The following is a 27,712-nucleotide window of genomic DNA, read 5'->3' as shown; positions in this document are numbered from 1 at the left end:
TAAGGCAAAGGTTTATGTAATAAAATGGCTATTGGAAAATGAAAATTAAAACATTAATGAAATGACATCATATAAAAAAGCTGTGTTCCAGAGCCTAGGCTGCAGCTAAGGTAGGCTGCATTTCTCAGCCGCTATGTCATAGCAGATCCTTCATATACAGCCTAGGAATGCAGCCTACATTCTGAGTGATTTCAAGGATGCATCAGATGTATCCTTTCAGGCCTTTGGTTACCCACAGTTCTCTGCGCATGAACAATACAAAAGAAAAAAAAACAGCACCACGAAAATGATGGAAAACAAGGCCGTTGGAGCAAAGCTTGTTTTATAATGTAAGTTGTTTACGTCCTTGAATTTGTCTTCGTTACCTTATGAAGTGTAAAATGACTGATTAATTAAAGCTTTCGTCCATATATCATGTATATCATCCATTTATCGTATTTTATTTAGAAGTATTTGTATATATGTAGTTTATCGTACTACATAAGAACATCGCCTTCATTTTTGTGAAGAAATGAAAAAGCAACAAACACAATGCAGTGGGCTCCATTTTCTCTCACCAGCTCCCTCACGAGTTTCGCGCCACTCTGGTGACGTCACCACGCAGCCTCGTTAGGACTGTTCCATTTGTGTGACCAATAGGCTACTAAGGAGGAGTTTTCATAGGACAGTCCTACCGGGGACCCGCACTACCTCGGCTGGAGCCTAGGGTTTGGAACGCAGCTAATGATAGTTACTCCTTTAGTAATCTATATATGGTTGCTTGGCAACAATCGCATACTATAAACAAACTATATTTGTTAGTGGAAAGGTGTTTATTATAATTGCTATGATTATTGAAGCATAATTATTAAAATTTGTGTATTTTAGAATATATTATATCGTTGCCATTTTATAAATGCAATATGCCACTTTAAGTGCAGTGATTTTCTATAGGTAAGGGCTGTTTTAAGGCACATTGTAAAGCGGAGTATGAAATCATGACAAACTATGATAAAATCACAGCCTCTAATGGCTTATTATATTAATAAAACAGATCATTCCAGCTCTAATGTCTGATTGGCTGAGCCATTTTTTCACTACTGTAAAATATTCAGTAAATACTAATTTGATTGCAAATGACAACTGAATTCAATACTAATTAAGTTTAATTAAGTTAAAAGTTATTTAAAAAAAAACAATTATGTTGTTTATGGAGCACCTCCAATGATAAACAGCATATTAACCATCCCACCCTGTTTCCTGGATTATCTGTTATTTTTTGTTTTCTATTTTATTTTGTACATTTTTTACATTACAAAGTGAAACTATGCTTTATTTACATTTTAGTGACCCCTTTATTTTAAATACAAACAATGCCACACCATACTTATATGATTTTTACAACATATGGAACATATACAGCTTTTCATTGCAAAGACTCAATTTTTGATCTTTGATCGTACGGCCTCTCATGGCTTATTGCTTTATTGTATCTATTTGTTTATTATTTATATTGTGTATGATATATTAATGTAAGCTAATTCCTCATACATGCAAGTGTATTTGGCCAATTCAGATGCTCTGTCTCTGTTTTTCTCTCTCTCTCTCATTAATCTCACTGGCTCTTATTCCCTCTCTCCCCCTCCTCTACAACACCTACTCTGTGCCCACCCTTTCTATTTTATTACTTCTCCTTTAATTTGCTCTTTCCCTCCTCTCTCCTTCTGCTTCTCCTCCTCCCCCTCTATGTGCATCTCTCCATCTCTCCGTCCCCCTCTCAAACACACTCCATTCCTCTGTGTTTTGCATCACTCCAGGAAGCTGCATTTCATATATTTCCTCACACTCGTTATAGTCACTATAGCCCTGTATCTAGCTGAATGAATGTTTTTTTTCCTCCAGGCTCTTTGGGAATAACATGCCACGCAACATTATTGCTTTTCAAATAATACAATTTTGTCAATAATCTGCTTTGCAAAAGGAGAATTAATATTAGACTTGTGTTTCAGAGGTGCTTGATACTGGTTTTATTAAAGAACTTGCACAAGATTCCGCCTCTGTTACAAGGCAACCTCGTAAAACTGTATTTTCATTTATTATTATTAAAATTATTATTATTATTATTATTATTATTAACCATTTGAAAACAGCAGATTTACATGTTATAATGACTGGTCATGTTTTTATACGTTACATCAACAGATGTTAAGAATGTAATAAGAGCGTGAAATTTGTTTTTCTTATGACAGTGACACTGTTTTTACATAGAAAATCTATTTATTCATTGGTGTTGATTTTGCATTTGTAATAAGTTACACTGTTTTGGCAGCTTTCTGAGGTTTAGTATGTTAATATAAGGGTCATTCCCCATTTGAAAAAATCTTTTTCTTTCACCTCAAAACTAAATAATCTTAATATGTCCATTAATATCTCCTTTTATCATATATGCAGAAAGGAGAGCTTAATTCCAAACATATTTTACAGGCACTGAATATGAATCATATGAATATGATGTCACACCAGTGACTGTGACACCAGTGACATTTTGGTTAAACTGAGGATTTTGTAAATTGGCTGACTCATTGGTGGTCAGCTGACCTTGTGCAACTATTTAAAATCAGTAATAGAAATGATATACGGCATTATTTTGACAAAAGTCACCACAAAACAGTGGTGACACACACAAGTGTCAAAGAAGCAGTTTAATAGAGCAGAAAATACTGTGTTAAAATGTAACATAAGAGTCCTGATAACACCAGTGACCAAAATCTCTGTGACAAATGAATTTTTTAAATAAAATACATATTTTTTTACATGTAGTATAATATTAATGAGATGAAAAGTAAACATGAATCTGTTTTATACAAATTCCTAAGTTAAACCTCTAAAAATATTATTTTAAATGGTCTCTCAAATGTTGAAAACTGGTTTTGTGACAAGCTTTTTTACATACACAGAGCGACTATAAAACAGGATAAAAAAAGAAAAATCAGAGAATCATAAGGGAAATGTATTATTTAATCTTAGGTCAAATGTATAAATGTACCTACCCACTTTTGGAGCTGTGCCGAATATTTTAAGCCTCTTTTTAAGCCCTGCAACCTTTGTGATATGGTTTCCCCTCCAAATGGAGAATGACCCATGATAATATTTTATTCTTCATTATTTTGAACCATTTGTATTGATTCATTTGTCATGAAATGCTCATGCAGTGTAAGGGGCAGCTGCTTTTTCAAATGGTGAAAAAAATAATAAAATCCAAACAATTATGGAGTTTTGAGGTTTTGATATGACAGTGATTATATATTGCAAACACTGAATGAGCATCAACAAGCACCATGTAGCTCAGTAGCTGAAGGCTGTTTCTAGCGGCTCTCAGGCCACACTGAGCCCAATGTGACTGATATGGTAGCACTTTTTTTGCCAAAAGAACCCAGAGGGAGCTGAAGAGTGTGATCACAGAGGCTCAGCCATTCATTCACAAGAAATTTAACTTGCATTATCTTTTACTTGTATTACAACAGTAGAATCTGTAGGAATGATCTCTGCTACTCTGGTAATCTTTCACTGAGCTCCTTTGAAGACTTGACAGTGCCCGCTGCTTCACCAGAGGAGCCATCAAAACACGGGCCATGTTCCTGATCCGCCATGAAGCTTAATCTTCAGATACAAGACATTCCATTCTCAATCCAGAATCGTTTAGTGATTTAGAGCTGAACAGAGTCTCACTGGCTGATAGACATGCCACTACACTGGACTGGAGTACAGGCCAGAAGTAACACTAAAACTCCAGTAACAAGATTTCATTTTTATAGGTGTTTTTTCTACTGGCCCATCATGAAATATGATGGATATTCATGTAATGTAAAACACGATGAAGTGAAAAAATAGAGTTATGAGGTTTTGATATGACAGTGACGTCATTTATGAACATATAATGATAGAAATTGACAGAAAGAATTGCTTCGTAATACAGTATGTTTTTCTCCTGGTCATCACCCTGCAGGGTTTTGTTAGATCCCCAATCAGATCCACCTGATTTAAACTTTCACATTCTACTGATGCCTTGATGAACTCCATTACGTGTGCTACATTCAAGCAATAAGCCACGAGAGGCCGTGTGTTACTGTGATTTTATCACAGGGAAGGGAGTCCTTCCTTGTGATAAAATCACAGTAACACACGGCCTCAAGTGGCTTATTGCTTTTATAAAATGTTATTTTATAATAATGTTGTTATTATTATTAATAATCAACATAAACAAGTATTCCTACAAGAAATGTAGTTCTAAAAGTCAACAAATCTGAGGGCCAGAGAGCGTTTATATTTTATTTAACAATGAACACATCAGAACACAGCACTGTTTAATGCAAAAACCTTCACTTTCTAAGTACTTTTTGGTTATCAAATTGCCACTGCGAGTCTTACATAGCACCAAACCATCAGCATCCCTCTTCTCACACTGGAGCTGAATCTCAATTGGCTCCCTACTCCCTACATAGCGCACTACGTAGGAATTTAAATACTTCACCACAACAGTGCATAAAATAGCTAAAAAATAAGTCATTAAAAATTCCTAAGTTAAGAATTGTAAAACCTCCATAGCTAGCACACTACTTGTGGAGTACAAAAGGCATTTGGGATTCAGCCTAGGTTGACGTGACTTCTGACTGAAATACAGACATTAGGAGCGTGTTATCCATTCAAGTGACTTTCTTTAGACCTTTAGACCTGCAGTTTTACTAGCTGACCAGCCTAGTTTTATTAGTAATAGTAGTAGCAGTAGTAGTAGTGATTTGTGATGAAAAAATAATTGCTAATAAGCAACATCTCTGCAAAATAGCTTCCCACATTAGATTAAAAACTTTTGTCTTTGAAGAAAAAAAACACTTGCTGTATTTTATCATGTTTTGTCCTCATTGTACAAGCTTTGCTATGTGTCTAACAACACCCCTTATGTGTAGTACAGTCATTGTAATGCACATCCTCTCGTGACTTTAAAACCTTTAAAAATCACTGCCTGATTTCAAAATTTTGGCCTGCAGTGAAATATGGGAATATAAAAGTGTGCTCAGTATGTTGCAAGAATAGACTCTGGCTGCGTTCTGCAGTAGACAACTTTATCTCCTTCTCTGCAGCTGTTCGCTATTCAAGTTTTCTCCTTCTCCTCATTATCATCCCCTCTCCTGGTTCTTCCTGTCTCTCTCACTCTCACTCTCTCTCTCTCTCTCTCTCTGCTGTATTGCCATGTGCATCTCAGGAAGAATTGCTGGAGTGCTTCAGGCAGGCCTAACTACTGAAAGTTGTATTTTACCCTACAGACCACACACTTACACAGTACACACACACACACACACACACACACACACACACACACACACACCCGTACACAAGCTCTCTCTTTCACACTCCCTCACCTGTGTAATCTTCTCTGCAGATGCAGGTGTACCCTCCCTCCCTGCGTGCACACACTCCTCCGTTCAGGCAGGGATTAGAGTAGCACAGATTAATCTCGATCTCGCAGTAATCCCCAGTGAAGCCGGGCGGGCAGCGGCAGCGCAGGCCCGCGATTGGGTGGATCGGCCGGAAGAGCATGGAGGGGGAGGAGATAAAAGGGGCGGAGCTGTTGAAGCGCAGGACGCTGATGCACTTCATGTAGTTCTGACAAGGCTCGCGCAAACACACGTTATCGTCAAACGGCAGCACCTGTGTGTGGGAGTGTCTTATTAGGCCAGTTGTTTTGTTTGAACACCATTTCATAACCTAAACCCGTGCTGAAGTCTTGTTACTACAATGAAATTACAACTGTAGTCTAGCAACAAACAACTTACTATACATATCTATACATATGTAGGAACAAAACCTTGTATCTCCATTTTTCTCTCCGATTTTTTAGTTTTTGACATAATACAATTAAACCCATAACAAAGCAAAGAAATTAATGTAAAACTTTCATCATATACAGTGCTGTGCAAAAGTCAGAGATCACCTTTCATTTATTTAATTTTCAGTCAAAACGCCACTAAGTGCACCTTATTCATTTCTCAGGAGTAATTTCTGAGGAGATTAGATATGAGATAATCCACTCACATAAGGAAGAAGAAAGTCAAAGTAAAACAACTGAAAAACAAGAGTTTCCAAAACTGAACTTAACAAACATTTAAAAGATGTAGAGAAAATGAGACTCAACATGCAAGACCAAGAAGACCACCAAAAGTGTCACCATCAGATAAACAGTATTAGCTTTCATCTTTAAGAGATCTGGCTTGAAATCTAAAAAATCAATCAAATGATTGTGAGGAAAATCACAAATGTTCTTGTCCATGCTTCCACTCTGAGAGGACAACTACCCCATCAGAGTCCAGACCTCTTGGATCGTGAGAAGCAGAAAATGCAACCAACTTCTAAGACTGAACTTTAGAGGTGTTAACAAGAAGTATGAACATATATTCCTTCAAATTTCTTTGAAAAACTGAAAGCATATCTACTGAAAAGAATGCTGTAACAAAGTTGTAATAAAGTTAAAAATATTGGATATTGTATTCAGCCGTTGAGGCTTCTGTGTTATTTTCTATTAAATATTTGTTTTCTTTTTTTCCTGATGCTGAAAAATGAATGACTTGTACTCAATGATCATTCTGACGGGAAATTAAATATACAGGACAATCTCTTACATATGGAAAATATTGTAAATATATATGAGTATAATTAAAAGTACCCTTTAAAAAAACTCTTAAGTATATTGTAACTGATGAAATGTAACCTGTGAATGCAGAATGTAAATGATATCTAAATCTCACTCATTGTGAAACTAAGTATTGTAATACTTTATGCATTTATATATAATTCATATTAATTACACTGAACAAATAATCATATACTGCAAACTAAAAACTTTAGTCTTCAAAGCATTTAAAATCTGTTAACTGTGGACTATGTATATGTCAGAAAAAAGTGCATTGTGGGTAAAAAGTTAAATATTTCAGTGTATTAGTGAGTTACCTGCATCTGAGCGAGCATGTTTAGTCTGGGTCTGTTGAGGTAGAGCTGCTCCTCCAAAGCCTCTGAGGGAAAGAAGTGTCCTCCCGGGAGCGCTGCCGAAAAACTGACATTCAACACGCGCTCTGCCTCCGCATCCGGCTGAATGTTAAAAACAAACACGTCGTCAGGGGCAACCGATAGCACCGAGGACACGCCCTCCAGGAAGTGAGAGAGCAGCGGGGACAGGAAGTGCTCCTGGGACATGTTCTGGAGCCGGACGGTCACACTGCTGCTCAGCATGTCCTCAGTGATGATCAACACTCTCAACACACACTGCGCACTGATGCTGTGAACTCCATCTGAGAAATGAGGAGAAAGAGCAAGAGAGCAGGGCTGTTAAATATGCCTGTTTAACCCTTAAATGTAAATGCACAATATGCACATTAACCCTTTAATTCTGAGCTTAAAAAGCCACCTCATAATCTTCTCTTCTCTGAAAAAAAAAAGCTCCATTATTTTACATTTAAGTTCCTGTAGTTAATAAATAATAAGCGGGTTAATAAAATGATTTCATAACACTGTTGTTGTATTTGCTTTGATATGTAAATCAGCCCTGCGATGGACTGGCGACCTATCCAGGGTGTAGCCTGCCTTCCGCCCAATGACAGCTGGGATAGGCTCCAGCACCCCACCGTGACCCAGTAGGATAAGCGGTTTAGATGATGTATGTATGTATGTATGTAAATCAGTGGTTCCTAAACCTGTCCTGGGGGTCCCTGATGGCCCACAATTAGCTCTATCTCTCTGTTTAGAAGTTGAGATCAAGCAAAAACGTAGTTTATCCTGGGAACAAACTGGTTATTTTTATCATTTGCATACTATTTTAAGCAGTTCATAAACATTCGTAGGCTCCTCTTTCAACCATCATAACAGATTATACAAATGGCTTTAGGCCATTTCTCCTAAACAAGCTATATGAACTGTGTTTGACCAACATTAAAAGCTTACAAATGTTTTCTTTAGCACATTTGATGTGGTGCTTCATGCGTTTTATTTTTACGCTTTGTCAGATACAGCGATGTAATCATTGTACAAGTATTTGTCGGTTGTTTATCGTATGCAAACATGTATAAGTACATTTGAAAATAACGTGAACATTTAGCATTAACTACCACATTTGGTCATTTAGAATTCAGATAAATATGTTTCATATTCCTCTATATAAGGTGTTAACATAAGCCATTACAAGTATTGTTGTAACTGAAAGATTAAACATTTAACTTAATAGTAAACAGTTAATAACTAATTCACAGAATATCTTACTGGCACATCTGAGAAATGCTTTTAGAACACATTTCTTAGCTTGTGTACAAATGGTATGTTTTTATTTATTATGGTATTATTAACTGCTTGCTTATATTTTAGTAACCGTTAAGAAGCAAACCTTAAAATAAAGTGTTACCAAAGATTTAATTCCACATAATTTGGGCCTCATGTCCACATGCACTAACATATCGTAAAGGGCAGCTGTTTTTTTCAAAAAATGAAGAACAACATTTTACATACATATGAAGTTTTGTTCTGACAGTGACAATATAAATACGAATACCATATTACTTACTTTTTAAATTTAAAACACTGAATCATGTTTTACAGAGTGCCTAGCTGTAATGACTCTCTCATGGTGTTCATAGGAAAATATGACAGTGTTTCAGCTTAAACACATGGTTTAAAACAGTCAAGTGCATTGTGCAGGTTTTTCAGTCCAAAAAAAAATACAATCAACATCAATGTTGGCTTTTTTTCTTCCGCATTGAAAATGTATCGTATCGTGGTGCAAAAAACATGAGAGATATTGTGAACATTGTGTATCGTTACACTCCTAAAACACAGACTAGCTAGATCAAAATGTCAGGCTTTACAGACTTGTGTGTGCAATGCTGCTGATAAGTATGCCTCATAATAGACACACACACACACACACACACACACACACACACACTTACAAACACACAGTGATAAAAGAGGATTTCAGATAGCGCTCTCTCTCTGCTCTTCAAACTGCCAGCATCTTCCCATTTGAATTCTTAACCCAAATTACCCAAAGACCCCCAGTCTTTCTAACCATACCAGGCATTCCTCTGGAGGTGAAATTAGCAAGTCAAAACGTGTTTTCTTTCAGTTTTTATGTGATCAAGAACACTTTTAAACCCATGCTGCAACAAACAAGGCTAATGTCAGAGAAGATTTGGGTGAATATGGGCGGAAAACGTGCAACGTGAAGTGTGTTTTAATGTCACTGGTTTTCTCCTTTACTAAGGAGATTACTTCCTCCTTTGATGAAGAGAGAGGGAGAAAGAGAGAAAGAGAGAGAGAGAGAGAGGGAGGGGGGAAGAGAAGAATACAAAAAGGACAAAAAAGGGAGGGAAAAGAAGAGAAGAAAAGAACAGTTGAATAGAGGGATGAAGCTGCAAGAGAAAAACATTAAGGACAGCAAGACCTGGGAATAGAGAGAAAGAAGAAGAAGAAGAGGAAGAAGAAGAACAAGAAGAAGAAGAAGAAGAAAGAAGAAGAAGAAATGGCAGAAAAGGGGAGGAAAAAAGGAATGGAAGAGTAAGGGAATTAGATAGATGGATGAAGAATAGAAGAAAAAGCAAGAAAGATTCATTAAAAACCTGTAACAGAACAACAGTAAAGAAAGAAAGAATAGAGGGATAAAGCTGCAAGAGAAAAACAGTAAGTACAGGAGGAGATGTTGACAGAGAAGAAGAAGAAGAAGAAGAAATGGGAAAAGAGGGGAGGAAAATAGTAAAATAAAGAAAAGGAAAAGTAAAGGAATTAGAGAGATGGATGAAGGATAAAAGAGAAAGCAGGAAAGATTAATGTAAAACCTGTAACAGAACAATAGTAAAGAAAGAAAAAAGAAATACAGGATGAAAAAGAAGAAGAAGTAGAAGAAGAAGAAGAACACAAGAAATTTAAGAAATTTAAGAAGAGGGGAGGAATAAAAAAACAAGGGAGGAAGGGAAAGGAGACAGTAGAAGAGAGAAGGGGGGAATTAAAGAGACATGAAGGATAAAAGAGAAAAGCAAAAAAGATGATGTAACAGCAATAGTAGAGACAGGAATAGAAGAGAGAGAGAGTTCAACAGAGAGAGAAGGAGAGAGAGAGATCAACATAGAGAGAAGGAGAGAAGGAGAGAGAGATCAACAGAGAATGAGGGAAAATGAGAGAGACAGAGAGAGATGGGAGAGGTGGGGGAGGAGAGAGTTGGCAGCTGGTTTGATTACAGGATTACAGGGGGCTGACTCCCTACTGACCCTCACACACACAAACACACACAGACACACATTCACGTGCACTAATTGATGCGCACGTCTAATGAACTAAAACGTACACACACTAACACACACTAATACACACTACGACTGTGACTGAAACGTTTTAGGACTCCTTCATCATTACTGTGCTAAATAGGGGAAATACTTACTTTAGTAAAAGGTAAAATACATGAATCAATCATCTCACACATTCTCATCAGCCTGCGTCAGGATTCACCAGGATTCACATAAAGAAACATTTCACAATCAAGTCTCTGCATATGACTGTACATTCAGCTGCAGTACTGATCTTTGGTGTTCCCTGGAAATTATGAGTACATTGTGGGAAATTGCTGTGCCCTCAAAAACAACCTAGAATTATATTTTAGGATTTGGACACTAATTAGTGCCCTAAAACACAAATAAGGATCCATTTCAGTCACACACAAAGAATTCCAACGCTATCTGTCTCTTTCACCCACACACCCTCTGTCCCCTCCAGACAACATCTTAGAGTGAAATGATGGTTCTAAAAATGAGAAATTAGAAAAAAGTCAGTAATTTTCCTGCATAATCTACACCTCCATGTCTAATGAGTAATTGAAAAGATTAACACTGCTAATCACGTAAAATAATACATATATTAGACACGGTGATTATATCGGCACGTTCTGGCACACACAGATGACACACGCTGCAGTGAAAAGATCTGTTTAATCTCTCTTTGTGTCACCAGGGTACAGAAAGCAGATCCTTTATGGATGGATATTACAGTGAATTAATACGCCAGTTAACCATGTCCACGTCCAAGAAAGAGTCTGGAGTTTTTCAGCACTCACTGACTTCAGTCTGGGCTTTAGACTCAGAATCAGACTTGGCTTTAATGGCCAAGGAAATCATTACTCAAGCTAGATTCATTTCACCAACAGAGGGGTTCAGTAATGCAACTGGTCAGTGTTTAGGCGTTTTAAAGCATGATTCATATGGGATAGAGTACTTTCTGCAAAGTGCATGGATGTTTCTACACCGCTGATTTTACTGGGGCACACCTTAAATTAAGGGGGGTGGCCCAACCTCTGACAGTCTAATTTGCTGTAGTCTATGTCTCCCAAGTCTTCTCACTGCTCTACTAAGGTTTCGTTTAGCATGCATGAGAAAAAAGTCATTTGAGACCAAAATCTACACGCCAAAGTGATTTTGTTTTTGTATGTAAGTTCACGCCAGTTAGATACAGGAACAAAATTTTAATGAGGTACATTTTGCAGAAATGTGACCTGCATTTCATAGTAAATAAAATAACTGCCGAATATGAGTATTACATCAACCGTAAATTTCTGCTTTAATTTTTTTTTTTAACCAAAGCACTGCTCCTTTTTACCCATCCATAACTGTTATGCACCTTTTCCTTTCATTTGTTCCTTCCCCATCCCTCCATTCTATCAATCTTTGCTTGTTTCTCCTGCATCTCTGTCCTCACTGATTACTGTAAAAGCACACATTAAACATACATTACAAAAGGCTGTCTGTACTAAACCCCAGCTAATGGGAAAGGCAGCTACTCATACAGTTAATGAGACAAAATACAGTCTAATATACCTGCTGATTTCTTAATAAAGTTAGCTACATGATGCTATCCAATCAAAATGCTGGTTAACAGTAAATTTTCTCATGCTGGTTGTAGTATGTTAGGTATGACTAGGTAACACAATACAACTTTAATTTCTCATCTAAACATTAATATAACTACAGAGCCTGTGGCCTAAACTGGAATTAGACTAAAGCATGCTGATTTAGCCAGAAACATTACGAGTGGTCCAAACAAAAATGAAATACAGGGTTTGCATTTGACAATCTTAATCTGTTAATTGCACTCATAAACTTTTAGCTAGCTACATTTTCCCATAGTGATATTATTTGATAGCATGTGTGCTGCATACCTGAGCAACTCAAGAAGTTACTCTGCTTCTCTGGACAGCATAGCTTCTCATACAGGGATAAACAGAGCAGGCAGTTAAGTCTATGGCTGAACCACAGCTGTTAGGCAAAGCCTGGCAGATTTTGATTGGCCATAATACAGTGACCACAACATATCAAATTTAATTCTTATAAAAATTGAGGCATAATAAATATTCTGTCCTCATTTGGGTGGGCCTGTGATACTACAGCTGCGCCTCTAAGCGGACTAGTATATTTTCATAATGGGGGTGTTGGAGGCACATGACCCCTGCACTCTCACGATCAAGTGATTCTGTCCCCTGCACTTTTCACACATTGCATGCTTCCTGAATTGAACTTGTGACTGCCAGCAACAAATCAGTGAAGTAAAAGATGAGTAGCTAAGATGAATAGCTTTTTTAAAGGTATTGGCTACTTTGGACTAATTAAATAATGACACAGCCAATCAAAATTAAGCAGTGTGGGATGAACCAGACCAAACGCATTGCACATCATTTGAGAGTTTAAAGAGGCTGATAAAACTGCCTAGCAGATTTGGCTTGACAAAAATGGTAGGAACATGAAAAAATTGACTATGTTTTGGTATAAAAATCATATAGCAAATACTTTTGAGTCAGGAAAAAAACTTGGTAGTAGTAGCCTGCTATTATAGCAGTCATCTGCTAGTGGATATACTGTTGGCTCATGTAACTGTACAGTCAGAGATGTGTTAGCTTCTGATTTTGGACAATCATCATAGGCACAGTCCAGCAAGCCTTCCTGAAAATGTTCTGTTACTGCTGCTAGTGATGGTGTGTCAACTCCAAAAGATGTGACTTGGAGTTGGGGTCGATTCTTGGCCAACGACTGCTTTTTACATTCTGACAACTGTGCCCCGCCTCAATTTTTAAAATGGCTTATACGCCTCTTTACACATGGCCACATGTGTGTATTGGCAGGTTTTGTTTCACACTGTTTAATTAATGTAAGGTCAGTTTGAACAGGGCTGTTATTATAGTGGGAGCTTCTTGTTCAGACAAGTACAGACAACCATTCACTCTACAATTATTACTGTCATACTGTAAAAACTACACAGTTATGTAATAAACACTGTAGAGTTCATCACTTAAATGACAGGTAAAACTAGTTCAGTGTGAATAGATATCACATAAAATTACATCTATAAAAATATTAATAAACATCACATAAAATAGCGCAAGTCGTGATGATTTACAGTGTCTAACGAGTTCTGCTGTATCAAAAAAAAATGTACAGATTCAGTAGGATTTACCTAGGATTCAATGATTCATCTTTTTTAATCCTGATGCCAGCTCCAACACTCGGCCAATACAGAGTACCGATACGATATCAGTGCTCTGTTAGGGAACTCCTGTTTCATGTAGAAAAGTTTACAGTAGCAAAGTATATAAACATAAACATATGGTAAATCCAAAAGTGCTTCTGAAGTATTTTTCAGTCGTCCATCTGAATGATTAATGTTTCAGTCCACACTGGCTGTGCTAGAAGCAACCCACTCCATCCTATTCATTTATAGTTTTTTACTTCAGTGAAGCTTAAAACACCATAGAAATCCATTGATGTCACACTCTGACTTTTATAAAATAAAATAAATTTAACATTATAATCTACTACAATATTTTGAGCTTGTTGGCCTAGTCCAGCAGATCCACTACTGCAATGCACTAGTGCCTACAGTAGAAGTCAGCAACCCAAATGTTAAGAAAAGCCATTTTGGGAGCCACAACATTTTATGTCCATTTTACCGTCTTGGCTGTAAATATGTCTCAGTATGTGCTTATGTACTAGTATAGGATAAATATAATATAAACAAAAATGCAGACTTACTTTGCCCTGCTTTGAGCTTTAGCTCAGCTATAGCCACTTTTCTCGCATCTCCAGCAGGAAGCTTTTCCACAAAAGTGGAATGGTTTCTTGTAAAATGTTTCTCATCGTTCAACTTTTTATGAGGCTGAACTCATTTGCCAGCTTCTTGTTTGAATTTTCCTATTCAATCTTAAAAGTTGGCAAACGTGAAGCTGACTTCAGCTCTGCGACTTTTTAGTGTTTTGTTTCTCGTTGCAGATTAAACATATCAGGAAACCAGCTGAGGGCTTATAAATGCAAATAAGTCTGTTAGTCTCCAAATTATCGATCTTCATCATAAATATCTCTCTTAACAGTTCTTTAGCTACTAGCTAGGCGAGACTGTTGTCTGCATTGCTATGGTGACCAGCAGTCACCATGTGCGCCAATCTTCAGGATTGAAGGTTGGTGAATTAGCAGTTATAGGCTACATTAACTTCAGCGTTTAAGGTTTATTGGTAAAACTGTGTTAGAATGAGCTTTATTTACCGCAAAGGAGGATTATTTTATTTTTACCTAAACATCTAATTCTGCAGTGTAAAAGAGCTGCATGTTGCTGACCCCTGGCCTAAAGGCTACTGTTACTATGATGGGCCTTTTATCTGTTGTTAACAGTTGTAAAAACATGTGGCTGTAATTCTGTCGCAATATGCAGACACTGCTTTAAACCTGCTGTTAGAAAAGATATATAGAAAAAAGCTGCTATTTCTGTCTCATGTGTTTGTGTGACAGAACAATGATCACTTGCCTTTCACTGATTCTGCACTTACGCACTGCTGGTGAATCATTTGTGTCACAATATTTTGTTTTCGGACAAAAATGTTATATTGGACGGAATGGCTCAGCAAAACAGCAGCACCATATTTAAAAAAGGCTATGAGTTTTTTAATTTAACACTTATGAAACAGTATAAAATGTGGATTGATCATGTCTGATTGACACTTAATCCATTAAGTCAGTATCGGTACCAATACCGCTCCAGAGGATTCCTGCACCACTAGTGCAGTGATTTCACTCTTCCAGTCAGCACAGATGAAACTCTATATACAGAAATCTGTAACTGGAGATCTTTGAAGGTCTAATGAAAACGGAACTGAGCGCGGTATGAGCTGGGTTTCTGACTCTGATGTGAATCTCTCATCCATAGTGGACACTAAAAGGCCGGCGCCCAGGCTATTACAAGTCAGGACATAATGCATCTGCAAACCATTTTCTCTCTATCTATTCCTCTCTCACTCCTTTGCCCTTTCTTTATCTTCCCTGTTCAGTCGATTTCATTCCTTCTCACTCCTTTAAAAAGGGGTTCCATTTAGTACTAAAGTGAAGGTTATTGTCACAGTCCTATTTATTAAAATATAGTCATTGTATTTACTAAAGAACCCTTGAAGAACCACTTTTTAAGGATTCTTCGTAATCTTTTATTTTCTTTTGTTGCCTGTCTCTCTTTCTTGCCCTCTCTTGTATTGCTCTTTCTCTCTCTCTCGTTTGTTGCCTTCTCTCTTTCTTGCCCTCTCTTGTTCTCTCTTGTGTTGCTCTCTCTCTTTCTCTCTCTCTCTCTCTCTCATTGCCTTCTCTCTCTTTCTTGCTTTCTCTCTCTCTCTTGTGTTGCTCTCTCTCTTTCTCTTTCTCTCTCTCTCTCGTTGCCTTCTCTCTTTCTTGCTCTCTCTTGTTCTCTCTTGTGTTGCTCTCTCTCTCTCTCTCTTGCTCTCTCTCTCTCTCTCTCTTTCTGCTATATAGCATGTGTTTAATCTTTTATTACCTAGCTCGCCCCTTCACTCTAAAGTGAAATTTATTTTAAACTCTTTTTCATCGAAGGGGGGAAAAACTTGTACAGAGCCGTGGACGTGCATGTGTGTGTGTATGTTGTTTTTGAAAGCTGCTAAAAGTTGTTAGTGTGTTTTGCCAAAGAAGGGAAAATGTGAACACACACACACACACACACACACACACACACACAGCTGCCCCTACATATCAAAAAGGAGAGTATCAGAGCAAAAGACTAAAAAACTGAACTCAAAAAGCTCTCACAAGGTAATAAAAAATCTATGTGCTTGCAGATAAACACACCACCACTACACACACAGCAGGCACAGCACGCACTCCAGCTCAGTGGGTTCAGCCTCAGTTTCTTAATTTCTCAATCTCACAGCAGCTTCATCTCACACAATACACCTCTTATTGGAAAATAACACTTCATAGACTGTGTTTATGGATCAGTGTAGATGGAAACCTCAAAAACTGAATCAAAACCAACACTGAACTAAATCATTTGAACATACCCTCTGGTCAAACTGTTGATTTCCAACATCATTAGGGTTAAGGTTAGGGTTAGCATCAGGTTTAGATTTAGGACCAGGGTTAGGGTTGGGATTAGGTTTTAGGTTGAGGTTAAGATTAGAGTAAGTGTTAAGTGTAGAGTTAGGTAAAAATGAGGTGAATGTAATAGATATTTAGCTACATGCAAGTAAAAGAACAGGGAGACATCTATAAAGCATCTACAGACTATCCAAGTAAAATGTTACCAAAAAAAGGGGGGCCCTTGGTGATGGAGCCCCTAATGTCTTTGGACATTTATTACATATGCAATTTTAATCTTATGGGTATTTACAATGTCTTAAGTGAGTTAGTGAGTAAACAAGCTTTTTTTATTTAGTGAAGGTAATTTTCCTATGTATCGTTCATTTTTGTTGTCGTTATTTTTTTTTGTTGTTTTTTGTTTTGCACTGGGCTCCAGGGTTATGCAGCTATCCAAAAAGGTGGAACCAATATTTTGTTATGATTGTTATGATCTAATGAAAAATGATTGATGTGTACAGACTTGTTCTGCTAATAGAAAAAACATCCTTTACATTTTTGCCAAATCTTTCTTAGTTGTTGATACTGAAACCAAAGGCTAGAATTACAGAATTTAACATGTAGAATATAAATGTAAATGCAACTATGCAATCAGGCAAGTATAATTACATGTTAATAATATAGCCGAACAATAGTAATAACACCAGGCTTCTGAGAGTTAACAGTGGGGGGGAAGTGATAGACTAGTGGAGAACAGAGCAGAGAATATGCTGGATTGTGAATGACTGTAATAACAGCAAAAACTACTGCCAGCCTTTTGGGACCGTCTGTCGAGTCTGCTTGCCTGTAGCCTGGTGTGTGTGTGTGTGTGTGTGTGTGTGTGTGTGTGGGTGTGTGTGTGTGAGTGTGTTTGTGTGTGTGTAGTGTGCTGCTATGGGAGTTCTTTGCCCTCACAAACAGAAATGAGCTGTGTGGGTGGGTTTACCCTTTTTAGATTTTTAGCCAGCTGAAATTAGCTCCCAGCTAATTTCAGCGCAGTGCACACATACATTAAACCAGAGTGTGTGTGTGTGTGTGTGTGTGTGTTTGTGGTGATATCCAGTGTACAAATGCTGTGTGTGTTTTGGGCTACTACTTTATATTGGCTTTTTATTTGCTTTGTATTGTTTGTGGTACTTTGTGATGTATTTTGTTTTTAAATTGGTTTGCGTGTTTTGCCATCGCTGTCAAAGAACCAGCTGAAAGACTTTTCAGCACAGTAATGGAGTTTGACTGGGCCATGAACCGGGACACTTTTTAGCACAGAAGCAGAGTTTGACTGGGCCATGAACTGTGACACTTTTTAGCACAGTAGCAGAGATTGACTGGGCCATGAACCGGGACACTTTTTAGCACAGAAGCAGAGTTTGACTGGGCCATGAACAGGGACACTTTTCACTACAGTGGTGGAGTTTGACTGGGCCATGAACGAGGACACTTTTCACCACAGCAGCAGAGATTGACTGGGCCATGAACCGGGACACTTTTTACCATAGTAGCAGAGTTTGACTGGGCCATGAACAGGGACACTTTTCACTATAGTGGTGGAGTTTGACTGGGCCATGAACAGGGACACTTTTCACTACAGTGGTGGAGTTTGACTGGGCCATGAACAGGGACACTTTTCACTACAGTGGTGGAGTTTGACTGGGCCATGAACCGGGACACTTTTCACTACAGTGGTGGAGTTTGACTGGGCCATGAACCGGGACACTTTTCACTACCGTGGTGGAGTTTGACTGGGCCATGAACAGGTAGACTTTTCACCACAACAGAAAAGTTTGAGTGGAACATGAGCCAGAAGACTCTTCACTGGGAGGAACTGTTTGGTTTGCCTGCTACTGATATGTAGTTTTGTTGTGATTGTCAAATGTCCTTTTTTGGGTTTGAGAAAGGCGCTATATAAATTAAACACAACTCTCATAGTAACTACAAATTCTAAGCTCACACAGTCACACATCTCATGTTCTTAATTCAAAACTGTTCATAATTTCCAAATGAATAAATTATGTAACATTAACACAAGTCTTTTACTTTATCTAGTTTTGACAATAACTGTGTTGATATCATAATTTTTATTCATGTTGAATTGATGTAAACATTTGCATCAAGTAAATTTAATGTATCACTTTTAACAGTGCAAAATAAACATATATATACACACACATGCATGCACAAACAAACAAACACTTATGAATGCACAAACAAACCCAGATACTGTCACAAATGTAAGTGGACTCTTTGCATGAACTCACACACACAAGCATGCATACAAACACACACAGGCGTATGATGCTGGTTTGACAACTGATTACTGTGCTCTGTTTGTTTCTAAAGCTCCATCCCCTGAGGTCTCAACTCTCGTTTATACTCTCAGAAAAGTAGAACAGAGAGAGAGAGAGAGAGAGGGAGGGAGAAAGCGCAGATAATAAAACTGGCTGTAATCCTCCATTAAACTACATTTATTCTACACACAGACACAAACACACAAGTGTATACATACAGCTTAAAGGACAACATAAACACTTCCTATTCTCACATCTAACACACATTTATACATTCAGTAGAACTGTGCACAGCTACATAAAGCGTACTGTGTAAAAGTCTTAGTAATCAAAGAAAATTGTTTGAAAATCTTGTCACTAAGTATGTTTTACCAGTAAACACTATATAACATTGAAATAGATACAACTAAACATAAAAACAGCAAAATGTAGCAAGAATAGAAGAAGATAGTTAGAAGAAATTGGTTTGGTTCCTGACTTCTTGCTGCATTTCAGTCATTACATGGATTTTTTGAATTCCATCAGCAGCACCTGATTTAACTTAATGGATGGTTGATTAGCTGAAGCAAGTATTGGATGAACTATAAATACTGGACTTCCTTGAGGAGAGCACTGGAAATGGTTAAGCTAACACAGGCACATATATCAGATCATTATCACAGTTCAATTAGCGCAGCTGATGAATGTAGGAAACCAACCATATTTCATATTTTAGGCATGTCCCCAAGCTCAACAGAATGCTGTTTTGAGGGTTTAGAAACTTGGCATTAAAGCCAAGTTAAATTCGCTTTTAAACTTTTTAACCAATTTAGTACGAAATAGTAAAATGTAAATTGTGGGTGTAGTAATACTGCTGACTGGCTTGAAATGAATAAATACAAATTAAAAATCAATATAATGGTGTATTAAGATCAAAGCCTGTCATAATTATGAAATTGTATATCACAATTAATTGACATATAAATAAAAACAATTCATTACAATTAAATGAACGTCTTTTTTTGTTCATGCATGCATTATAATACAAAAATAAGTGGCAAACTAGCTAATTTGCTATCTTGTTCCCTAGCTATCTTTACTTAGTGGCTCCCAAATGAAGACAGACATAACTCAAACTCAAATAAACAAACAGTGCTCTCCACCGCCCTCTAAAGGTGTTACTGTTTTTGATCAATGACATGTTTAGATGCTTTCTTTTACTTCCATGCATTTGCCTCAACCCAACAGATGATTCACAGTCTGTTTCTTGTGGCATAAAAGTATGAAATCTAATAGTTTTTGAAAATGTTTAAGGTCAGCTTTAATAATTTCAATCATCTCAAATATTTGTGATCAAGCAATAATGCAATAATGTTGACAGGTCTATCAACATCACGTTACACTAATATAGATAGATATAGAGTAGTGTGAACTGTCAAATGACATGCTTTGTTGATTTTCCAAGTGAAAATAAGTTGCCATGTTGATCCTCCACAGTGAACAGGCTAAAATACAGAATTTTCGGCACATTTCAGTGTGTAATTTCAATTAATTTGCTGAGTTTTACATATTGGAAAAAATAATTAAACATATCAACCTTTTTAATTATAAAATCAGTATCCAATATATGACATAGACTGTATTTGCTCTCTTTCCACCGAATTTTAATGAACTTTGCGCACATTAACATTGGTTACAAATGACTGCCAAATTGTCTGTAAGATTAACTAACGACACATAGTTTCAGTTGAGAAGGAGTTGGAGAAATGTAATTGAGTTCTGTGGTAATTTCTGATATTTGCCAAGACATTTTTAGCAGCTGCCCTGCTGAGGTATCTCTCCCTGTCAGTGAGCTCTAACTTGCCACCCCTCTTGTTCCTCTTTCCTAAGGCGTTTTTTTTTTTCCTTGTTTACTGCACTGCCGGGAGTTTTCACACTGCTCCCCATGACACAATAAAAGGTTTCAGCTATTTCAGTGACTGACACTGCTGCAATTCAGGCCCCAGCAGTCTGAGCACTTTCACAACCTGCTGAAGATCTAATGTAGCTTTGGGATATTGGTGTTGATTTTAAAATCTCTTTTTCCCACAAGAACATACTGCTGGATGTCATTAAACCTAATAAGACGCGTTTACTGCTTTTTATAGTTGTCAAACGTGCTTTGAAACGAGGCTCCAGTTTAATTTTGTGTTTGTCTGATCATGTGACTGCCTTCATAGATGCACACAGACAGACACAGTAGAGAATATATCTTTCAGTCAGATAAAGGGAAATGCATCTCAACAGCATGCAAAGAACCATGACATGCTATACTCTGTGGACCTAAACTTAGAGGAAGCAAGAAGAAGTCTTCAACAGACACTGTGTTGCTCCTAACAGCTAAATATGGCAGTAAGTCTGTTTTCCATGAATCATCCTCCCCAGTAGAATTTGTTCGAAATGTATAAAACATTCTTTTCAAAAGGAAGCTGTTTAAAAGGGCCCGTATCCTATATTTTTCTTAGATTTTATTTTCCTTTGAGGCCCACTTATGTGTGTCGGGTTTATGTAGCACAAACAGTTGTAATTCATATTTACTAGATTTACCAGATATAATTTTCCAGGAAATTATGTGCTTTTTTGAAATGGCCAGCGCTGTCCCCAGCAAATTCTGAAACAATTTGAAAGCATATACTGTGTTGAAAATGTTCTCAGAAATAGCCTGTTAAAACCTGCCTAAAGGGGCACTAAGACCATGCAGAGGATAAGCATCTTCTCTAGCTGGTCATTCCTCATCATTATACTAATAGGCCTACCTGTACTGTACTGGTGCCTGCTGTGTCCAGTCAGATGTACCCAGCTTAATCTGGGCCTTCTGGGGCTCAGTTTCACCAGTATCGGTTCTGGCTAGCACCGCTGCAGTGCTGGGTGTGGATTTATAAATGATATCAGACTAGCAGGTTAGCCTATCGCACTTAGCATTCTAAATGTATTTACCCAACATAGGGATTTAGCCTGTTAATATTAACCTGAGAAGCAATGTTTAATCCAGCACATTAGTAGCTGGTACACTCTGCTGTCACCCACGCCCACAGCATACCTCTCATTGCTAATTTAGAATTCAACAGGACAGCACAAGCCCAACTCAGCAGTTGTTAGTCAGCGAGGAAAAGAACTTAGCTGCTACTGATAGTCTAGGATTATACTGAAACAGATTAACAGACTTATGTTGATTCCTAAGTAATTTTGCTAATCAACTTTAGCTAATGTTAATCTGTCCTGAACAACAACGTTAATGCCATTTCTTGTCAGTTTAGCCATTCAGGCTAGCATATTAGCTATCCCTCAAAGCTCAGCTCCATAATGAGGTAATAGTTTTTTTTCTTTTTTATAGGTACTTGATGGAGAGTGATGTAATAGGGAGTGAGAATTAGAATATGAATTAGCCACTGACCTGTCTTCACTTCAGCTAATAAAAACTAGCTAACTAATCCTAATTTAGCATGTTAGTCAGTGTTAACTTGTGATCCTAGATCAGCCACTGGTGTTTTTAGCTTTTCTAGCTTTTGCTGTGATTCCTGCTGTTGTTGTAGATGTTAAGATCTTTGGTTTAAAATGATATACCTTGTTTAACAGGACAAAGAATTGCAAAAATATGGGATTTCTGGTTAATAGCACATGCTTTGGGGCTATATGGCAGTGTTAGTGAATATCTGCAGTCACTTTAAGGTGAGAACCACATATAATATTCATCAAGAAACTGTAACACCAAACCAAGCTCTTCTTCTATCTCTTATGTGCATGAAAATACGATAAGCAAATACAAATTTTCTCAACATAAGTGAACCATCCTAAGACTTATTTAATCTTTCATATACTCTTTTAGTATATCAATCTATTATTCCACTTATATCATCAACAGTGAAAGTAGAATGGTCGACCTTCAATTAAATGTGTAGCCTTTCGGACTTTGTCAGCACACCTATGAATAAATAAACAAATAATGATTGTACTGTATGTATGTAAGTCCATTTAAAACCACATTGCAACTGTCAACCTCAATCATTCATAGCATCCTCTCACTCTTCTAGTAAGCACAGCACCAACTGTACTTCCTTTCCCTCTCATTCTCTGTCTCTCTCTTCCTCCAGCCTACCTATCTCACACACACATGAACAAACACCAGTGGAGAGTGATATTAGGTTAGCTGTTCAATAATATTACGCCATAATCCCTCTATTCAGTCTGGATGAATAGGGAGGGTGGGCAGACAAGACAGTGAGAGATGGGGTACAGGAGTGGAGCACTGAGGAAAGAAGAGCGAATGGGGGATGGAGTGCTTCACTTGAAGAGAGAATGAAAGGAAAAAAGGCTGAATTGTTGCCAGAGGCTAACTAAGCTGGCTTCCACTGCAGCCTGCATCACTCCTAAACCAACCTCTATATGCCAGATATACAGACACACACAAACCACATTTATTTTACATTCTGTCCCCCTCACAGGTGGAGAACCCCAGGAACAGAGCCACTAATCCTGCAGACCATCAAAGCCAGTGTATCTTCAAAGCCTCTTCCCAGAATGTTGCTGAAATACATACGGCTATTCCCCTCTGTGACCAAATGACATTATATTTTTCCAGTCCAACTATGGGATGCAATTTAGTCCATGCTGAGTGAGCAAATGACTTCGCATTTTTCCAGTATGGTCATTACAACCAGCATTATTGGTTTTAAAACAAAACTCCAGCATAGCCTGTACAAGACCACAACCATTATATGCCATTTAAACCAGGCTTCGCTGAAACCAATGTAGTGTCCTTACAGCCTTTACATTACCACTGAACCACCATGATTGTCTGCTGTTACCTGCTAATACCAGCAGGCCACCATTAGTGCTTAATGCAATTCACAATGATCTCTATCTGCTTGTAGGAAGCAAATGGGCTGTCAGTCAAGAGTCAGATTTCTCCGAAGATCCTTTCTTTTTTTCCTCCCTTTCTTTCTCGCTTTCTCTAATGGAGTCTGTATGCTCTGACACCACTGCCTTAAGCACTGCCTTCAGCAGCCTAGCATAACAGACCTTCAAGATAATTGTACTGCAGTAAAGGGTTAGCAAAACCATTTTGACCTGATTTGACTCGATCCTCATGACCTTAATAGCCCTCGCCTCGCTTCCTCTTTCTCCTCTATTTCTCCCCACCTCCTCTCCTCCACCCATCCCACTTTACTACCCCCTCCCCCTCTCTGTGACTTACCAGTGACAGTGATGAGCATAGGGGCCACCAGCGGGCGGTTGTTGTCCAGTTTGCGGCTGAGTCGGATCTCTCCGCTGGTGTGATTCAGCAGCAGCAGGTGAAGATCATTGCCTCGGTCAATGGTGAAGTAGAGACGGTCTGTTACATCCGGGTCATGGGCTGGAACACGCCCAATGACTCCACTTGGGAATGTATTGGAACGGTTTGACACAAAGTTATTGAAAATGATCTGGAAGTCCTGCATCTCAGGCCTGTTGTCATTTTGATCAACGAGCCGGATTCGCACTGTGGCTCGGCTTACGAGAGGCGCCGACGTGGCCTGTACCACAATAACATACTCATTGCGTGTCTCGTAGTCCAGGTCGATTAGAGATGTAAGCTCTCCAGAAAAGATGTCCATTTGGAAGATTTCAGGAATGTTACCCTCCACAATTTGGTACATGATCTGAGCGTTAGGGCCTTCATCTGGATCTGTCGCAGTGATCTGTGCGACGACAGAGCCAACAGCACTGTTCTCTTTCACTTGAACCTCAAAGTCATCGGCAGGGAACACGGGAGCATTGTCATTAACGTCCATCACGCTGACCTGGATGTGCACGGGCGTGCGCTGAGGTGGAACACCACGATCCACAGCGAACGCTGTTAGCTCATAGAATGGAACACTTTCTCGGTCCAGGCGACGCACTGTGCGGACTATTCCAGAAGTAGGCTCAATTGTGAAATCACCATCTCCATCCTCGCCATTCTGGAAGGTGTACTGCACACGTCCATTAGCATGAGCGTCACGATCAGTGGCAGAGATTTGTAGAACACTGGTGAAGGGTGGGGCATCTTCACTGACTCCACCTTGATAGCGTGGACTGAGGAACTGTGGGGCATTGTCATTCACGTCATTTACGTTGACCTCCACATAGGTTGTGTCAGATTTCTGCGGAATTCCATTGTCGCGAGCTGTGATGGCGAGAGTGTACGTCATCTGGTCCTCATAGTCCAGCTCAGCCTGGAGTGTGATGGCGCCTGTTGCGGGATCAATGCGGAACTGCGGAATATTGTCCTCCAGGAAGTATGTGATGCGCGCATTCTCTCCTACATCCTCGTCGGAAGCGCTGATCACCACCACGGTGCTGCCGGGAGGCCTGTCCTCATTTACACTTATAGAATAATGAGCGCTTTGGAACACAGGCCGGTGTGTGTTAGCATCTGTGATGTTCACGTGCACCTGGCAGGTATCATGAAGGGTTCTATCAGAGGCAGTGACCGTTAGCACGTAGCGTCGCTCTTGTTTGTAGTCAAGTGGCAGTGCCAGGGAGAGAAGCCCAGACCCACCAGCTGTGCTGATTGCGAAACGGTTGCGTGTGTTACCGCCTGTGATCTGGTAGGTGACAGCACTGTTCACATCACGGTCAACTGCTGTTACGCTAACAACACTCGTTCCAACTGCAGCATCCTCATTCAGTCGAACAAAGTACTCCTTCTGCAGGAACTCTGGGACGGTTATCGTTGACATCCATCACAGTAATAGTAACACTTGCAGTGGCAGATAGAGGTGGGGCACCATAATCCCTGGCCTCAACACCAAAGAAATAGTGCTCCACTGACTCTCGGTCAAGCTCTGAACTCACTGTGACCCAGCCAGTAGCAGCGTTAATGACAAAAGGTGTGTCTGTACCAGTTCCTGTTAACCTGTACTCCAGACGTGCGTTATCACCACTGTCAGTGTCAATGGCCTGTATGTGCAGTATGGAGTGGCCAATAGGGGCACTTTCAAGTACTGTTGCCTGGAATGGTGTAGATACAAAGATTGGTGGATTGTCATTGACATCAGTGACTTGGACACTCACTATTCCCGTGTTGTTAGAAAGAGGTGGGCGGCCATTATCTTGAGCACGCAGTCGTAAGGTGTACTCCCGTTCGGTCTCGTAGTCCAGTGGTGCCACCACCTGAATTTCTCCAGTAACGCTATCAATAGCAAACTGCCCTCGGCTGTTCCCACTGATGATATTGTAGTGCACGGCAGCATTTCCATCTTTATCCTCATCAGAAGCACTGACGCGCAGGATTTCTGAATGTGGTCGCACGTCCTCTCGAACTGCCACCACATAGCGCTTCTGGCTGAACTGCGGAACATTATCATTCTCATCTAAAACGGTTATGTGAACGTTAACAGTGGCTGACCGTGGGCCTGGCTCCCGTCCTTGATCGCTCGCCTCCACCTGTAGGGTGTAGCGTTCATTCACCTCTCTGTCAACAATACCTCGAGTGGTGATCAGGCCTGATCGTGGATCAATTTCAAAGGCAGAGCGTGCAGCAGCCACACTGTCTCCAACAAACCGGTAACGGATGTTAGCATTTGATGGGGAGTCAAGATCAGTTGCACGCAGCTGCAAGATTGGATATCCTTCTTCTACATTTTCTCGAATCGTTTCGCGATACTCAGTTTGTTCAAAAATCGGGGAGTGATCGTTTCGGTCAGAAACAGTGATAGCCACCATTGTTGTTCCAGATAGACGTGGCGAGCCATGATCTGTAGCTGTCACTCTGAAGTAATGCAAGTCCATGTGTTCTCTGTCCAGTATATGTGTGGTTGTGATTAAGCCGGTTATTGGGTCGATATGGAAGTAATCCATGGATCTGCTGTTCATTAAGGGGGCCATGCTGTAGCTGAGTCTGCCTGCCTCTCCGGCATCTGGGTCCTCTGCTAACATTGATATAACTGATGTACCAGGAGGCTGATTTTCTGCCACCTGAACCTGGTAGTTATACTGAGGGAAATGTGGGTGTCTATTAGCAGCTCTACGAGAACGTCCAACAGGAGAGACACCTGTCTGCTCTTCAAAGTATTCGTCATCCTCTATCTCCTTACCTTCATTACTTTCTTTCTCTGTTTGTTTCATGACTTGAGTGTCAACATTCATTTGCGTGCTGTCTACCCAGCCTCCGCTGTGTTTTGAGTCATCTTGCCCTGCCTGTGTTTCCTTGATTTCCTGCCAGTCTTTGTTCTCATCTCCTCCTGCTCCCTCACTATCAGACTCTCTCTGTGTCTGTGAGGTGCCTCCACCTTGACCTCTTCCCCCCTCTCTCAGTAAATTTGTGTCTGCCTCCAACGCCTCTCCCTTTGTGTTTTCTGCAAATCACCCACTCGCTCTCTCCCTCTCCAGCCTGCATGTTACCCTTCCCCCTGCTCCTCTCTTCCTCCCACCCCTCTCCTGCCACCTCTCCCTCCCTCCCCTCTGGCCCTGCGGCCCCCAGCTGCTCCTCGCGCTGACTGACAGCCTCGGCTTGCAAAGACACTCCTTTACCGGATTTTAATTGCGGCCGCGTGGCTCCCCCGTTGGCGGCTAAGCTGTTGCTGTTGATGCTGTCAGCGCACGCTGGGTGTGGAGTCTCCGCCGGGACGGAACCCCGTTGTGCATGAACACGTGGCTCGAGCAAGTCGTCATCTTCATCAGTTGGAACACTTTGCGTTTCATTTATATCCTTGTCATCGTTGCTGCTGTTGACTTGGTTGCAGTTCTCATTTTTGTTGTTGTTGTTGTTATTATTGTTATTAGCGTTCCACAAAAACACATTTCTAACGGAGGAGCTGGGGTCGGGAGCTGTCCAAGGAGCGCGGGGTGCTGACTCTCCCCGCGCGCCGTCCTCTTTGTTAGCCCAAGGCACAACACTCCCTGCATGAGCGCGTGAGTCACCGGATCGTTTGGTAAAGTTTAGTTCGACCGAGAAGTGGGTGTGCGGCCTGGTGTGAGTAACGGCACCGGTAAGTGGTGAGTCAGAGAGATGGA

At 39.6% G+C, this 27,712-nt stretch overlaps 1 protein-coding gene across 1 annotated transcript in view; it reads right to left on the bottom strand.

Moving 5' to 3' along the window:
* The window catches only part of celsr3 (cadherin, EGF LAG seven-pass G-type receptor 3), a 90,455-nt gene extending 63,330 nt beyond the window's left edge, over positions 1 to 27,125 (bottom strand). Inside the window, 4 exon segments of the mRNA XM_036579109.1 lie at positions 5,397 to 5,685; positions 6,982 to 7,319; positions 23,931 to 25,419; positions 25,421 to 27,125. Of these exon segments, the coding sequence (XP_036435002.1) occupies positions 5,397 to 5,685; positions 6,982 to 7,319; positions 23,931 to 25,419; positions 25,421 to 26,845 (3,541 nt within the window). The 5' untranslated portion in view covers positions 26,846 to 27,125.
* Between the last annotated feature and the right edge of the window lie 587 nt (positions 27,126 to 27,712).

Source organism: Colossoma macropomum, unplaced genomic scaffold, assembly GCF_904425465.1.
Source record: "Colossoma macropomum unplaced genomic scaffold, Colossoma_macropomum, whole genome shotgun sequence".
Lineage (NCBI taxonomy): Eukaryota > Metazoa > Chordata > Actinopteri > Characiformes > Serrasalmidae > Colossoma > Colossoma macropomum.
Note: the sequence above shows the minus strand (reverse complement) of the source record. Positions and strands in the feature narration are given on the sequence as shown.